Source organism: Chroicocephalus ridibundus, chromosome 5 (assembly GCF_963924245.1).
Source record: "Chroicocephalus ridibundus chromosome 5, bChrRid1.1, whole genome shotgun sequence".
Lineage (NCBI taxonomy): Eukaryota > Metazoa > Chordata > Aves > Charadriiformes > Laridae > Chroicocephalus > Chroicocephalus ridibundus.
This window is the reverse complement of record NC_086288.1, coordinates 37,312,538-37,329,168: the sequence shown is the minus strand read 5'-3', so window position 1 is coordinate 37,329,168 and position 16,631 is coordinate 37,312,538. Positions and strand designations below refer to the sequence as shown.

General features: G+C 37.7%; 1 protein-coding gene across 4 annotated transcripts in view; it reads right to left on the bottom strand.

Moving 5' to 3' along the window:
- GRIA2 (glutamate ionotropic receptor AMPA type subunit 2) overlaps positions 1-16,631 on the bottom strand; it is a 98,609-nt gene that overhangs the window by 33,107 nt on the left and 48,871 nt on the right. For all 4 annotated transcript variants that reach the window (XR_010071289.1, XM_063336431.1, XM_063336430.1 and 1 more), the window contains exons 5-6: positions 14,714-14,767; positions 12,178-12,339 (exon numbers count right to left, since the gene is read on the bottom strand). Coding sequence is in view for 3 of the 4 variants with exons in the window: in XM_063336431.1 (XP_063192501.1) it covers positions 12,178-12,339; positions 14,714-14,767 (216 nt within the window). In the remaining variant the exon portion in view is untranslated. The remainder of the gene's footprint in view (positions 1-12,177; positions 12,340-14,713; positions 14,768-16,631) is intronic.

The window sequence follows — 16,631 nt, the reverse complement described above, 5'->3', positions numbered from 1 at the left end:
TTTCAATAGAAATAAAAGACGTTATCAAATATTGTAAACGTAAATGTCATCGTAAATCCAGATGGCTTTTCCATTACCTATGGGCATGTTTCAAACACTGGGGACTTGAGGCAGAGGTCAGGGAGCCCAGAAAAAAAATGGATGCTTGCCTACTCCTCTCTGATCTTTACATTAGAATGGAGCTCTTGTGAAAAGAGGCAGCTTTTAAAACAAACTTGTTTCCAGCTGAAAATAATTGCATATATATGCAAGATATTTGGAAATATCAGCTGATTATTTTGTAAGTTTTTCATAACAATCCTGGTCCTGACTAAAAGGGGAGGAGAAACGAATAAAATGTAAAATTACTGGATCTTAATTTTTTTTTTAATTAATCTCAGTAAAGATGGCATTAGAGATCAAGTCCTATTTATCTTAACAAATACACTATCTTTATTAAATTTTGTTTCCAGAGATTTTCAGATCAACTTACATTTTGACAATGAGCCTTTATTTAAATGCAATTCCAGCACTCTGTGTGTGCAGAACAGCTAAACAAATAATAGGTATTTTTGCTCTGAAATGCCATAATGTTATGGGCAGAATATCAGATGCAAAGAACACCTTAAGTAACCTGTCACCTTAAAAAACTTTAAATGTTCAGGTCCAAAACTGCTATCCAGAAAACCTGCTGATTTTGTGATGTGTTTACGTTCTTTAGGTATCTCCTTGTCTGGTTAGGAAAGGCTGCTCTCTAGGAACATCCAGAACAGCTTTGGTTTCCAGCCCAGTAGCTAAACACCTGCCTAAGAGACACCCCTGGAAGTCTCACTCCTCTTTGAAAGACACACTCATAGCACATCAAGCAGACACTGACAAGACTGGGGCACTTCAATTATCCTAACACTCCCACTATAGGATATTTATAGGGGAAAGTGACCTTCTTTCACTCCTTTTAAAACAGAATACAGCAAAGATCACAAGATTTATGAACCTCAAGGTGCTTGGCCTTTCTACCTATTTCACCTACTACTCTAATAGGAAGGAGATTCCTGGGGTGTAATTCCTCCCCCAAGATTACCTCCAATCCAGAACACCACTCTTCTCACTACAGTCATCAGAGGTGCTAATTCAGCACAAAAAAAGAGTGCAGGTACCTGATTATTTTTTTTTTTTCCTTCTTTTCTTGAATTCACACAGAGGAAAGAGGTTTTAAAGTACTTTTGTCTTCCATTAGATTTAATGCAATGGCCAAAGAGAAGAGCTAATGCTACCGTAAAGCAGACATTTCTTCAAAATATCAGGACGATGTCAGAGAAGAAAAAAAAATTATGGATCTGGGCAAAAGTCTTGGCAACAAAGTGAACCATCTGCCTTCCAGGAGGAAGTAGAACAGTGACAGATCTTATTAATGGCACTGGGATTTCTATCTACTGAAGTTCCAGACCTTTTTCCATTCAAAAGAACAGGAAGTCAGCATGCATGCCTTACACTCCTTCCGAACTGTTAATAGAGAAGTTGTGTGGGAACTTATCCCTTCCATTATCTAGAAGGTCAAATTAGCCTAACATTGTGGCCCCTTTATTTTCTGAAAAATGCATCACAGACAAAGAGCTCTGCCGTGTCAGACAATCTTAGAAATCCTTCAACATTTGTCTCAACTAAGCCGTCTGTTGCCACATAAAGATGGGCTTTCAGAAGCGTCCTGCCATTTACTCTGGGTCCACTATGTTCTTCTGTCTCAGCTTTTGTTGACCATGGCCAATGGATCAACTGGTGAGATGGTTCAATACTGATTATTTGGAGAGCGGGCAGTAATGATGTTATAGCACAGTGCACTGCTGGACGAGGCTTTTATTTTGCTGTTGCTCCAATAATCATGTATAAGCAATTTAAAGTTAATGAAATACTGAAGCAGATACCAATGCAAAGTGTTCTCCAAGCCAGTGCCATCAAAAACAACACAGCAGCTTGTACACTAGTACTAAAAAAGAAACAACAAAACAAAAAAACATTCACGGCTGTAGCCTTTCCTTCTACATCTATCATAGTATGCTGCAATACAAAATTATCTTTCCGTTAAACACTTGTTAATGAGAACAAGTAACTATCAAGTATTAAAACAAGATATTGAAAGGAGTAAAGTAGCTTTTAATGCAAATCTTCACACTGTATCTTTTCTCTCTTATACCTTTCCTTCTCCCTCTGAAGATCATAAATAAGTAAAAATAAATAAATCAGGAGGGCATCTAATCTCTCCTTACAGTAACGGCAGAAACAACTCTAAGCTATTCATTATTTACATATTTGTACAAACGTAAATTGTGCATTCACTACATTTGTGTAACAACTTCTTTGAACCTCAAATCATGGAGGTTCTTAAAATCTCCAGTCATCACTCAATGGCTAAAAAGTTTACTATCTAAACTCACTTCTTTTTACTAAGTTCCTTAAAAAGTCTATTAATTATTGCCCTATTCTTTTCCATTTTTCTAGAAGCTTTCTAAGTCCTCCTAACTCCCAAACTAAAGCTTACTCCTAGTGAACTTTATATCACCAAAAACACACAGAGCTTGACAAAACATTAAAACCAATTACTTGGATTTGAATCCATACAGCTTGACAGAAATAATAAAAACAATTATTTGGATTTCAACCCACAGCATTTTACTTATATAAAAGAATGTTGTCTTCCAATCCACTTCACGGTGGAAAATATACATACTGACAGAATAAATAACATTTTACAATTATTTGTGTAATTTTACTTCTAACTTTAAACAGAATGCACTTGCAAAATAGAAATGCCACTGATAATAAAATCACCTTTAATTTACTGTAAGCCACAAAGACCATAAGCCTTTTTAATCGTCACCATATGAATACATAAAATCTCTTTCTTCAAGGGTAAGCTAGAGAAAAGTATGCCACTTCACAGCGTTAAAAATCAGCAGGATCCAGCAGCAAAAACTGAAGCCTATGGTTATAATAGTGAAAATAGACCAAGTAGGAAAATTTAAAGCAGAGGATGAAAACAAAATGTACAAATAGGAAGGCAAAAAGACTTCTCTGAAAAATCATGCTGTAAGAAATGGATTTGAAAGAGCTACTATGAATGTTTAAAGTGTTAAAGTGGGGGGGTTGGGTTTTGGTTTATTTTTTGGGGCGGAGGTGGGGTGGGTGGTTATTTGTTTTGTGGGGTGTTTTTTGGTTTTTTTACTGCTTTACCTTAAAAATACACTTGAGCCTCTTTAAATTCCTATGTTCTACCTTCAAAAATTAATGTTAGTCATAAATCAGTAAGCATATGTGACTTACAGTAGATATAAATTTTAAAATCTAAAATGATCATTTACTAACATATATACTGAAACACAGTCTTCAATCACTGCTCCTTTTATGATAAAAATGGCCATCCAAGCATTGTTAACTGTGGTAAATATCCTTGAGTTGAGTTTTTAACCAAAAGAAAGTTATTGCGATGATCATAAAAATGTATTCCAGATCATTTTCTAGAAGAATAATTAATGATTGGTGCAATTAATGAAAATAGGAGAAGAGGGATTAGAGATCAGATCATTCAATTTTATAAAATGACTGATACTATATGAATGGTAAGAACCTGAAAATTCCATTAGGCTCTTCAGCTATATTATTTTTACTCATTGTCAACAGAAAGTCCTACAAAGATTAATGGAAATAAATTATTTACCCTAGAAGCTCAACAACACTGCAACAGAAATTATTCTAAATTGGAATTTCATATGAGGATTCTTTGACTAGCCTTTACATAAAGACACACTAAATGATCTTCTAGTGATCCTCAGTGCTTTTCCTCCTCTCTTATTCTCCCGACCCAAGAAATATCTGGCCATAGATGTCTCTCCAGCTCTGTGAGCTGCCACCACCCTTCTGTGCCTTTCACTTACATCCCAACAGGCTCTTTCCACTTTGCTGACCCCTTTTTTTGAATGACACATTCCTCCTACTACTACTTTCAGCTTTGTGTATCATTCTCCCTTCTCCTCTAATCGCCATTTCCCATCAAGCTCCCTGTCCTAAATGCCATTGACCTTGACAAGGCCAGAGGCATGCCGGATCTTGCTGAGCACTTGGAGCTTTCTTCTGTTTGTATCAACCATATTCAGGTGAATTGCTGGTTGAAAAAAAGTGATAAAGCGTTCCTGGAAAAATAAGCAGGAGGAATCCATTGAACTTTGTTGGCTGAATATCCTTAAACACTTATAATTACTAAGAATAAGTGGATTCAAATTCAAAGAAACAAAGCTGCATAGAGACATCAGGACTCTGTAGTTTTCTAACGTCTGGCAAATACTTTTGCTTTAGCACAGTTCAGCCACTTTTACTTGCAGGCTCAAAGAAGCGGGGTCAATAGGGCCTTTGTATGTCTGAGACAAATCTACAGATTGCCCCAAACCACCCGCTGTTTTCGCTGACCAAATGTTCCATTCTTTAATTGAGTTTTCTTTAAAAAAACACAACAAAACCAAACAAACCAACTGTGCTGGAATGAGTGATTATTATGCAAAAGAACCTTAAGCTACTAAAAGAAGCATGAAGTTTAACATTGTGATTTTTTACGCCTACATTTTTCATCTATACTTTTGCAAGTAGAGAAGATTGAATAATGGGATTCAAAAGTCCAGTGAAACCAGGTAGCTAGAAAGCCAACTGATACATATATATATATATATATATATATATATATATATATATATATATTTTTTTTTTTTTTTTTTTAAATTTTTTTTTTTTATGCCCAGGAAAACAAAACACAAGGACTGGAAAACATATGCAGAAAAATCTCACAAATCTACAGTTTTACAAGGGTACTTAAAAAAAAAAACTTGGCTCCAGTTCAGTTCCTGATTAAATCACATATTAAATACTGAATTTAACTAAATTTTTAAATTCTTATTTATAAATCAATTATCATCTACTTGAATTCAGGCATAATCAAATCACATTCTTCCATTAGAAGTACAGCAGGTGCAACAGAATATCACTTATAACTCTTACTAAAATGCCTGGTACTATAAAACCATTTTCCAACACACTGCAATCATAAGAGACGTACCCCAAAATGAAGATATTGTCTAATTCATAATTGTATGCTTTTGCTCAGTTGTCTATATCTAGTCCAAATGCTTTCTGAATTTCCAGATTGAAGAAATGTTTTCATTGCTCTCTTCTTTATTCCTGATTATCAATGTGTCATCTAAATTTTAATTACTTCTGTGAGGTAAAGAAATACTTTTATATTTGTCTGCATGCTCTGTATTCCATCCTTGAGCTAAACAAGCACCAGTACAGTTAAACCAGCAGCTTTCAATTACAAGCTTCATTCTTCCTGACTTACAGTCTAAAATTGGCAGTTTTCAACTTTTGCAATTTTATCATAAAGCGCACACCATTTGATACTACACAAATACTTCAAATTCTAGAACTACATCTTGAAAAAAAAACAGATTTCGTAATAATTTGCTAAAAGACTAGACAACTTGGTTATAAAAGTGAGACCCGAAAATGTAAAACTACTAAAGGAAAATTAAAGGCGTCCTGGTTTTAGCTGGGACAGAGTTAGTTTTCTTTCTAGTGGTTGCTGTGTTTCAGATTTGGTATGAAAGGGATGTCAGTAATGCATACTGATTTACTTGTTGCCGGGTGATGTTTGTATTATTTTCAAGGACTTTTTTCAGCTTCCCATAGAAGCTGAGAAGGAGCCTATACAGAAAGATGGAATGGACAATGGAATATCCCGTACCACAGATGTCACGCTCAGTATATAAATGGGAGTTTGCCAGAGGGCGGGAATCTGCGATCACTGCTAGGGATGGTGCCAATTCACCGGCCACTGAGAGTGACTTGTGTCATTATTATTGTTATTTTCCTTTTCTGTTATTGTTTCTATTAAACTGTCTTTACCTCAACCCACAAGTTTTTTTTTTTCCTTTCCCTTTCCCCTCCTTTTCTCCCTGCCCTACTGGGGGACAGGGGAGAACTGTGTGAGTGGCTGCATGGTCTTGGCTGCCAGCTGGGGTTAAACTATGACAGAAGGCAAAAAGAATCTATATTTTTGTTAACTTTGCTATGCATTGATTGCTTGGGGGGGGAAGGAGGGAGGAAAGATTATGAAGCTTGAAATACAATCGTAAGAATTCTGAACATCTGAAACACAATATACCAGCATGAAGCAGTTCAAGACACTGGAAACAGATGCAGTGAGTACTGGGGTTGTTACCATCTTCCAACACAATGGTATTCTCTACAAGACTGAGCTGTCTTATGTCTTCCACCCAGGCAGCCCCAAATTCTTTTCTGCGTGCTGCATGTAGTTTCTTTATATATCATACCTAAGTTGTCTCAGATACTTCTAGCACACACCAAGCCTAAGATTGCTTTTAGTAAAGCTCATCACAGAGTAGGACAGCTTATAGAAGATACTAGACTATTTCAGTCGGACCAATTCAGGGCTGACAAAGTTAAAGCATGTTGTTAAGGGCTATGTCCAAATGCCTCTTCAATGCTGACAGGCTTGGGGCATTGACCATCTCTCTAGGAAGCCTGTTAAAGTGCTTGACCAACCTCTTGGGAAAGAAAAGCTTCCTAATGTCCAGTCTAAACCTCCCCTGGCCCAGCTTTGAACCATTCCCACGCGTCCTGTCACTGGATACCAGGGAGAAGAGCTCAGCACCTCCCTCTCCACTTCCCCTCCTCAGGAAGCTGTACAGAAGAATAAGGTCACCCCTCAGCCTCCTTTTCTCCAAACTAGACAAGCCCAAAGTCCTTACTAGTTCCTCACAGAGCTTTCCTTCCAGCATTCTCCAGATGCATTCAAGAACCTGAACATCCTTCTTAAATTGCAGGGCCCAGAATTGCACACAATACTCCAGGTGAGGCCACACCAACGCTGAATACAGTGGGATAATCGCCTCTTTTGACCAGCTGGATATGCTGTGTTTGATGCACCCCAGTGTGCCGTTTGCCCTCTGGGCTGCTGGGGCACACTGCTGACTCCTACTGAGCCTGCTGCCGACCAGAAAGATCCCTTTCTGCAGGCCTGCTCTCCAGCCACTCCTCTCCCAATTTATACTTGTATACTTTAAACTTAGTACTTATGTGGTGGGTCGACCTTGGCTGGATGCCAGGCCCCTACCAAAGCTGCTCTATCACTCCTCCTCAGCTGGAGAGAGGAGAGAAAACAGAACAAAAAGCTTATGGGTCGTGATAAAGGCAGGGAGAGATCATTCACTGATTACCATCATGGGCAAAACTTGGGGAAAAATTAAAATCAGAGTAGGACAACAAGGAATAAAACCAAGTCTTAAACCACCATTCCCCCACCCCTCCCTTCTTCCCAGGACCAACTTCACTGCCAATTTCTCTACCTCCTCCTCCTGAGCGGCACAAGGGGACAAGGAATGGGGGTTGTGGTCAGTTCATCACACATCTCTGCCGCTCCTTCCTCCTCAGGGGGAGGACTCCTCACACTCTTCCCCTGCTCTAGCATGGGATCCCTCCCATGGGAGACAGTCCTCCATGAACTTCTACGATGTGAGTCCTTCCCACAGGCTGCAGTCATTCACAAACTGCTCCAGCGTGGGTCCCTTCCATGGGGTGCAGTCCTTCAGGAACAGACGGCTCCAGCGTGGGTCCTCTGCATGGTCACAAGTCCTGCCAGCAAACCTGCTCCAGTGTGGGCTCCTCTCTTCATGGGTCCACAGGTCCTGACAGGAGCCTGCTCCAGAACAGGCTTCCTATAGGGTCACAGCCTCCTTCGGGCATCCACCTACTCCAGCATGGGGTCCTCCATCAGCTGCAGGGGGAGGTTGCGGGGCTTCACCACAGGCAAACCTCTGCCCCGATGCCTGGAGCATCTCCTCCCCCTCCTTCTTCACTGACCTTGGTGTTTGCAGAGTTGTTGCTCTCACATATTCTCACTCCTCTCCCCAGCTGCTGTTGCACAATTGTTTTTTCCCCCCGCCCTTCTTAAATATGTTCTCACCAAGATGCTACCACCATCACTGATGAGCTTGGCCTTAGCCAGCAGCAGGTCCGTCTTGGAGCCAGCTGGCATTGGCTCTATCAGAAATGGGGGAAGCTTCTAGCAGCTTCTCACAGAAGCCAACCTGGTAGACCCCCTGCTACCAAAACTTTGCCATGCAAACCCAATACAACTTATCATGTCTCACTAGCCTTCAAGTGGTAGTAATTGAGCTTCTTCCAGGAATTAGATCAAAGGCTGCCCCCAAACAGAATGGGTTAATCAGATTAGAAAGTTGAAGCAGTTGGATGCAAATGGATGTGTTGTCCTTCAGTGTCCTGTCCTTCCACAACAGCAAGAGATTTGCCTTAAACATAATATACTGACACAACACTAAGGCTCAGAAAGCCCAGCATATTTGTAAATTCACAATAATGGATCAAAAGGGGATTTCAACTTGGTATTATTAGGCCTTTATAAAATTAAATGTGGCCTTCGTTTTGCTACTTGACAAAGAAATTCACCAGGATGCTCAGTGCTATGTTTCAAGATCTACACGTTACTAGTTCTTCTAGAATTGCATGCAGAGACTGATAACAGCACCCTCAGTTACAACAGATATATTCTAAATTGAATCTGAGGTAAACAGTATATCGGCTTTACTTTCGAAAGATGAAAAGACCTTTTGTAAAAAGACAGAAAAGCACTAGTTTTAAGTGTCCCAACTTAATCTTCAAATCTTGTGTTTTTTTATCAATACAGGTACAGCGCAGCAACAAGTAAAACCAGTGTCTCTTCGCATCTACATCCTAAAACTGCAATTTCTTGTAATTAATATTTTATAAATTGTGAAAATACATTTTTAAAGCAATTTGATTCAGGACCTCTTCTGGCCATCTATGAAACGGGTTTTCAACAATGTTTTTATTTCTTGAAGAGCACATTCCTTTGAAATGCACTTTATCTTAGAAAGAGGTGTCTTCGTCTATATTCAGGATTGTACTTTGACGTTGTGATATGTCTTGTCACGTCAGCTCAGTCATATCCCATTGACTTGCATTTTATAATGTAAAATGAATGTATACTTCCTTTTGGATTACAAAAGGACGATAATACAACACAGTTGCAATGCTATTGCCTGCAATGAAAGAACATTTGCAATCCCAGAGATAACATTACCTTGTAGGGGCATGTAACCACCTCTCATTTCTGTATTGATAATACAGGACTTTTATTAGCCTTCCTATCCTTTTCATAAGGAATTTGCAGTGACAGCTTCCTAAATTCCATGGGAAATAATGACAAAGGCTCATTTATAACCACTGACAATTTGGACAACTGCCTCAAAACCAGAAGAGGAGAAAAATTATTCATAAGATCGCGGAAGGGACAAATGGCAGACCAGGGATTTAACCTGCTCACTAACTTCGATTTTTATACACTATTCCAAGAAGAAAAGGATAACAAACGCAGCTAGAATATTAACATATGAAGGAACGGCATGTTCAGGAGGGACAGGTAAGGGATGCAATTCAACAAGAATAGATGAAAAATCCTGTATTTTAAAGGAATGATCGAGTGCAAAGATATTGTATGACACCATCTAAATCGGCAGCGGTATAGAAAAGCAATGCAGAAAAAGATCTGGATGTTTGTGTGCATCTCATGATAAATGTATTTCAACAGTATCACGATAGTGAGAAAAAAAATAATTAAAAAAATGAGTAACAAAAAAGGAAGCCCTGAAAGGAGTACTGCTTCTGAGAAACACAGCGCCGTTATTTCAATGTCTACTGCATAGCACTCAGATGCCAATCTGGCATTTCAAAGAAGATGGGTACCAATTAGAAAGGTTCCAGAGCAAAATGACAAACATGATCTCAGAGTAGAAAATTCAAAGGAAAAGGGATTATTTAGTTTAGCAGGCAAGAAGGCAAGGACAAATATGGCAGCCATCTTAAAATATAGAAGGACAGCTAAAAAGGAGAACTTCCTCACATCCATTAGAAACAGATAAAGGGGAGTAACAGATTAGGTGATACAAAGGTTGATTTAGGTTAGACAAAAAGCAAAAAATAAGACTATTTAAGCCCGGCAATAGAACACTTGGGGAAACTGTTAAATTAGAGGAACTGCCAGGTATAGCTGATTCTGCCTTCAGGCAGGGAGGATGGACTGGTCAAAGACCTTTCTTGCCATGTTTCTATGATTTCTATGATTCTGCTCTGCCTGTAGCTCCCTCAAGGATGGGAATGAAATGTGACACATCTCTGTCCTTACATGTAATGGCAGGCAAAAAAGACAAGTGATACGTGTACAAGGGTAAAAGATAGAAAGCTACAAAAAAAAAAATACAGTAACCAATGCAATCAATCTCTCCAAACATTGGAATATACCTCCACATTTTCCCCCCCATCAATACCTCTAGCATTTATAAATTAACTAATAATTTAACACAAGTCTCAATCTCTTGATTATCAGTGAGATCCTGTACATTCCTTAAGCAGACAATATATAAATGAAGATAGATCAGCCTTTTAAATTGAATTTAAAATGTGTTTTACGCTAATAAGATTAATGAAAACAAATGTTTCAATTCATTTATTTCTCCTATCCATAACAAAATAAACCTCTAAATAGAAGTTATTCAAAATACACTCCTTCAGCCTTTTCAGTTTCTAGTAGACTTGAAAGGACCCATCATGGAAGAAACAGAGGGAATATCTGTGATAGTTACAGATTTTAATGCTCTAATAAAACATTGCAACCACTTCATCTTATCTAACACAAATGCAATTTTCTGCCTACTGTAAGTAATACCAGAGGTACCAGAATCCTTAGCACACTGTCCCTCTGATCTACTTTTCCATCAATGAGAAAAACTGCATCTTGGCTTCAGTTAGACTTTTTTTATTTTAGTCATGCATTTCACTGTGATCATTTCCAGACTATGATTATGCAACATTAGTAGGTAGGTAGATTTGGGCATTCAAGAATCAGAGAGACAAAAGAATTTTAATAATCACTTACAGCCACGTCTCTTCCTTTTTTCCTAAATGAGAGCACTTATTTACCACATATATGACACGTACGTAATATGAATGTGTCTAAAGGCATAACACTGACTCTAGTTTATTATGTAAAACTTCAAATGAGAAATCCAATTATTCTGTGATAAAGATTTTAAAAATACAAAAATAACCACAGAAAAATCATAACTTTGCCTAAATGACCCCCACATTTGGCCTCAGAAAAAAGGAACCTACAAACTTTTTTTTTTTTCATTTAAATTAAGGTTGTGTGCTTTAAAGGATTTTTGTTCCAGGAATTTTAAAAAAATGGTTCTTCCATTACTTGCTGAAACTTCTTATCCATCTCATTATAAATCAATAATAGCACAAATAGTTATGCCTAGAACATTTGCCATTTATCTTTTTGTCTCAATACATCCTAGAGCTATTTAAGTATACTCATTCTTAATAAAATTTTTGATTGTATCACTTAAAAGAAAAATTATTTAGCATTAAAATGGCGTTATTCTTGTTAACATCTTGCAAGCACTAACTGGTGCTCATAATGGTCACAGAAGGTAAGAAAGTACTATTATCCTACTTTTATCCAGAAGTAAAACTGAGGTAAGGAAGTTCAACCACTTGCTCAGTGTCACATCTTGTGTCACTCAGGCCTGAAATCAGACCATGATTCTGTACCTCTGGCATACCATTTAATTTTAAAAGGCTTCGTGGGATTTAGGCATCTGTCTCAAAGCAACTGTCTTACCATTTCCTTACAAGTTTATATTATATCAGAAAATGCTAGATCTGTGTTCCCTGGAAGCCTACACATGACTACGTATTTGCCTTTAAAACATTTCATAGCACAGAGAAAGAGAAAAATCAAGAAAAGCCAGTAGATACTTGATATATCATCACATCTAAAACAATTACCTAACAAACTGTCAAGCGCAGATTTACAGTGACACAAGAAGAATTAAAGTTGTCTTGAACATTTTTGACAGTGCAGCATCTTTGCTCAACCAGTGCTATGATAGACAATGTTAAAAGTACCCCAGAGAAATATAAAACTGTGTTGGCACAGCTGATTTTGAAAGGCTTTCTCTGTCTCCTGTCTTTCTATTCCAATTCCCTCACTTCCTGCACATCTGTCACGGTTAAAACAAATGTAAGACATACCTTAATTGTACTAGTGTGTGCACCAGGATATTCTTTTTCTTCCAGTGTTGACCAGCGTTGTATAAATTTTGACACCAGGGGATCATCATAGTCAACTATCTGAAATCCTGAGACGTTAGCTCCTCCAAACTGAATTTTTGACAAATCTCCATCAGTAAATCCCTGGACACAGAAAACATTATGTCTGTTATTCCAACAGTTTTGGCAGATCTCTCAATAGTATATACAAATAAAGAGTTACCACATGACTTCTACTGCAGAAGTGTAAGCCAGCTCAAACAGGATCCAAGTTTAAGTCCTGGGCTGCCAGAATTAAGTCGTCATCTCCACCAGCCAGCAACGCCTCTTGTTGCTCACTAGACATACACCTTTATAGAGTGGATCTGTCCTTGCCATGCTTACTTTCCTAAACATTCTTGTTAATTTCAATGGGACTGCTTAAATGAGAAAGGGAACACTGACATGAATAACAGTTAGGCAAGCACATTTTAGGCAGGTATAGCTACAGCCACAGTGGTGTCCTCTTGTTGCCAGGATTGCTACAGCACGTGGAAGGATCTACCATCTCCCCTGCCTCCTCCCTCCAGTAAAAGAACTACTTCTCATTCTTACAAACAGCACATATGTTTTGTTTTCCATGTTCTGTGTTTTAACTTGCCCCAAACAACCATACAAACGAATTTAAATGAAATACTGCTTTCGGACACTTCAATTTAAATGAATGCTCTAAGTGAACACAAAAAGTAGTAGCAACTTCAGACCACACTATTAGAAGTTACTACAATTGCTATACTAGATGCTCTTTAACTATTGCATATTAATGATACTCATCAATGATGTGTTTCTGCATGCTAATAGAGACACTTCTACACGGATCATGAAACTTTATTCAATATTATTGTGAGCTTGACATTCAAACAGGAACATTCATTGCATACTCTTCTCCATCTATCAGCATGTTTTATTCTTAAAACAGATCAATTTCTTGACTGACTGATCAGACTGGAGAACATTATTACAGTGAAGAAAAGAAATAAGGTGGATTCAGTGAAGATGACTGGATATGATCAAGTACTAGGTAAGTTTTCTTTGTGACAGAGAAAAACAGTTTTAAAATCATTACATATATATTTTATATGATGTTAGACAGAAGATCTACAATATTTGCACTTAAACTGTATAAACCTGTAGGAAGCAAATATGATATTAAACAGCTTTAAAATACAAGATTCAGTAAGTTTTAGATCTTATGGGCTTACTGTTACAAACTTAAAGCAATGGCTAAAATAGCAACCAGTTAACATAATGAAATACACTAGACAATTTTTCTAAAATATTTCCCTTAAGACTCAAAACACTATTTATACAATATTTGCAATGCAAAATACAAATGTCTAACAGTTAGGGAATTTTTCAAGTGTTGTAAGACTTTTATGCTTGCTTTGTGAATATCAGTACCTTACCTTCTTTATCTTAAAAAATAGTTAATAAATATAAAAATGAAATCCCACTGTTTTGCTTTAAAGAGGCCTTTAGAGTATAAGGCTTCTTCATACCTGTCTAGTGACATACATGATCCTTCACAATACTGCCTGCCTGGAGGGAGGGAATGTTTTGATCAAAGGTTGGGAGGAGACAGGGGTTACGTGTGAAGTGTGACAGAAACACTATGGTCATTCTGTTTCCTCAGGTCCCTCAAAGGACTATGGAAGACTCTCTGGGCCTTGATGAAATTTCTATCAAGCGCTATCACAGTCCAAGAATAAGTGATGGAAAAAATGATTTAGAGGCACTTACACCATGCAACCACCAAAACTTTTTTCTGGAACAGAATAACTGAGATTCAAGCCTGCAGAATTTGCTTTGTCTGTTACAAAAAAATGTTGGATTAGATTCCCTAGGTGCAGTAAGTTAAGTGTTGTTGACTTTCATGTCAGTAAAATGGCCTTTCACCTTTAGACACAATTTTAAAAGAAAATACTTTGACAGAACTAATGTGCTTCCTGAACTTTCCCCCTTAGGAACACTATTAGCTCTACTGTCTGATCACCTATGGTCAAGAACAGATTAATTCAAACTGATCACCAAGCCAATCTGAGGAATGAAGATGTGTAAAGCTGAGGCTCACTAGTCTAGCAGAATGAAAACTGAGAACTGTAATTTTTAAGTACTTTAGAGGTGAGAGAAGAAACATGAGTTTGCTGAATGAATGTATCAGCGTACAATGCAGAAGGTATTTTTTCTGATTTCTGTACCCTACTTTTCTAAAGTGTGTAGAAAAAGGGATGAAGTGCTACTGAAGGTGCTGAACAACCTTCATTCCCATTGATGGAAATATCACAGGAGGCATCTAAGCCCTGAAAAGATTCAGCCAATAAAACAAATACCATCTCAATACATGCATTCGTTTGGCAAGGATAAAGACGTTCAGCTTTTTTTATCTTCTAAAATGCACTTAAACCAAAATAATAGTTGATGGACTTCCATGAACAGTAAAATAAGTAATACAGGTATTTTAAATATTAAAAATGCTTACCAGATTTGCAATGATATAATGGTATCCTTTAACATGTTTACCAATTGTGATAACCTGTAAAAAAGAAGAAATACCCCCGTAATGGAGAATGTTCACCTGATACTTGGACTGAGACTAAAAAAATACAAAATGCAGTATGATGTTAAAGCTAGTTATGAGCTTTATGGTATGCAATACTGAGTTTGTTCAGTGCTTTACTCTTTATTTTACTTAATCCAGTATTGAACATACTCTCTGCTGGTGGAAATTAGTCATTTTCAAGTCCCAAGATCTGGAAACTGAGGAGTTGAATGCTAATTATTATGCTGTGTATTAAAGGCACAACCTGGACAGGAGAAAGCAGGCATCATGCAGTAGAAGCACTGTGTCTCAGAGACTCTTGTTTGGATTCTGCTCCCTTTGTAGCAGAATTGTAATGTTCCTTGAACTGGAAAAAGCTTAAAAGCCCACTGACATTAATGAAAGCATCTACATTATGAGGAAGTCTTTCAAAGTTCAAATTGTTTATTGCCCTAAGGCTTCCTCGTAATCTCCCTCAAAGACAGCTGCTGGTTTCTCAGTCTCCACTGGCAGGCACGTAATATGGATTCTTCTCCCAAATAAGCCTAATTAAGATGTGTCTGCATGGGGAAGTTTGCATTTTGAAGCAAACACTTCTCTAGAAAAAGGATGTGGGAGATAACAGGACTCTAGAGGTTCCTTCCATCTTTTGAATAATGACAGCAACTTAATGATTCACGTATGTCCTCAATTAACAAATAACTAAAATATTCAGAAGGTACCCTATAACTTGTACCAGGCTAGTAGTGAACAACATTCCACATACTTGCTTTAGTTGCAGAAATATAGTATAACTGAAGGCAGCATTTAAAACTAAGTTTTATGTCACTAGAGTTTGAGACTGAGAGGATCACATTACATAGGCCATAGAAATTTTTCAATTATTCCTCTTCTGAGCTCAATATATACATGATGTATGAACTTAATTATTCTAAAACAGTTACTTGGTTCAAACTACTCCAGACTCATTACTTATTAAAAGGTTTAAGAACCGTGTTCTGATGTATTTCTTATGCGGCTGCTGCTTCCAAAGAAATTTCAGTTAGACCAAACAGATTAGCTCTTCTACGTAAAATGCCTCTTTGTCATTGGTATCTGAGAAAACAGTCGGTAGCTGCAAGTCTTTGAATCAATGGTTACTAACTCCGCTCTAACTGCTACTGGGTACTATTTCATTAATCTAGCTTTCTAAAACATTGCCCTTTGCCACTCATCCATATGAACACTAAGGATGCTGCCAGTTAAAACTCGAAGATTCAGTGGTAGCTCCAAAAGCCATGACGAAGGAGCTGTGGACACAAAGGTATTCACCAGTGTCCCTAGTTTAGCCTAGCATCTCAAGCAGGGATAGAGAAGAAGTGGCAGTAATTGCACGGCTGCCCAAAGGGTGTTATCAGCAGGAAATGAGATTCTGCAAAGGAAGCTGGCTGAGAAGAGATAGAGGGTATATAATGAAGAGCATGGTAACACTGACCTGCCAAATCAGAGAGAAGGAATATAAACTAGTCTGAGGAGAGATGGGGAACTGAAATACTTTTCAACTTCAAACGTCATAAATCATTGATATCTGGAAGAGAAACTATAACATGAGACAAAAACCAAGAATGATGAAGCAACTTTGCAAACACATCATGTGTGTATACAAAGATCGAAGGACTACAGAGTGTTACTGGGTGAACCCGAGGTTGCCACCACAGCTTAATAAGTTAGTGGGATAAATCAAACACTACCATAGAATGTTTGTTCAAGAATAGAAAGCAAAGAAGAAAGTAAAGAAATTGTTGCTCTGTATATCAAGAATTCAAATAATACTTCAGTATTCAAGAAAAATCTGGTCAACAGAAAGGCTGTTACACAA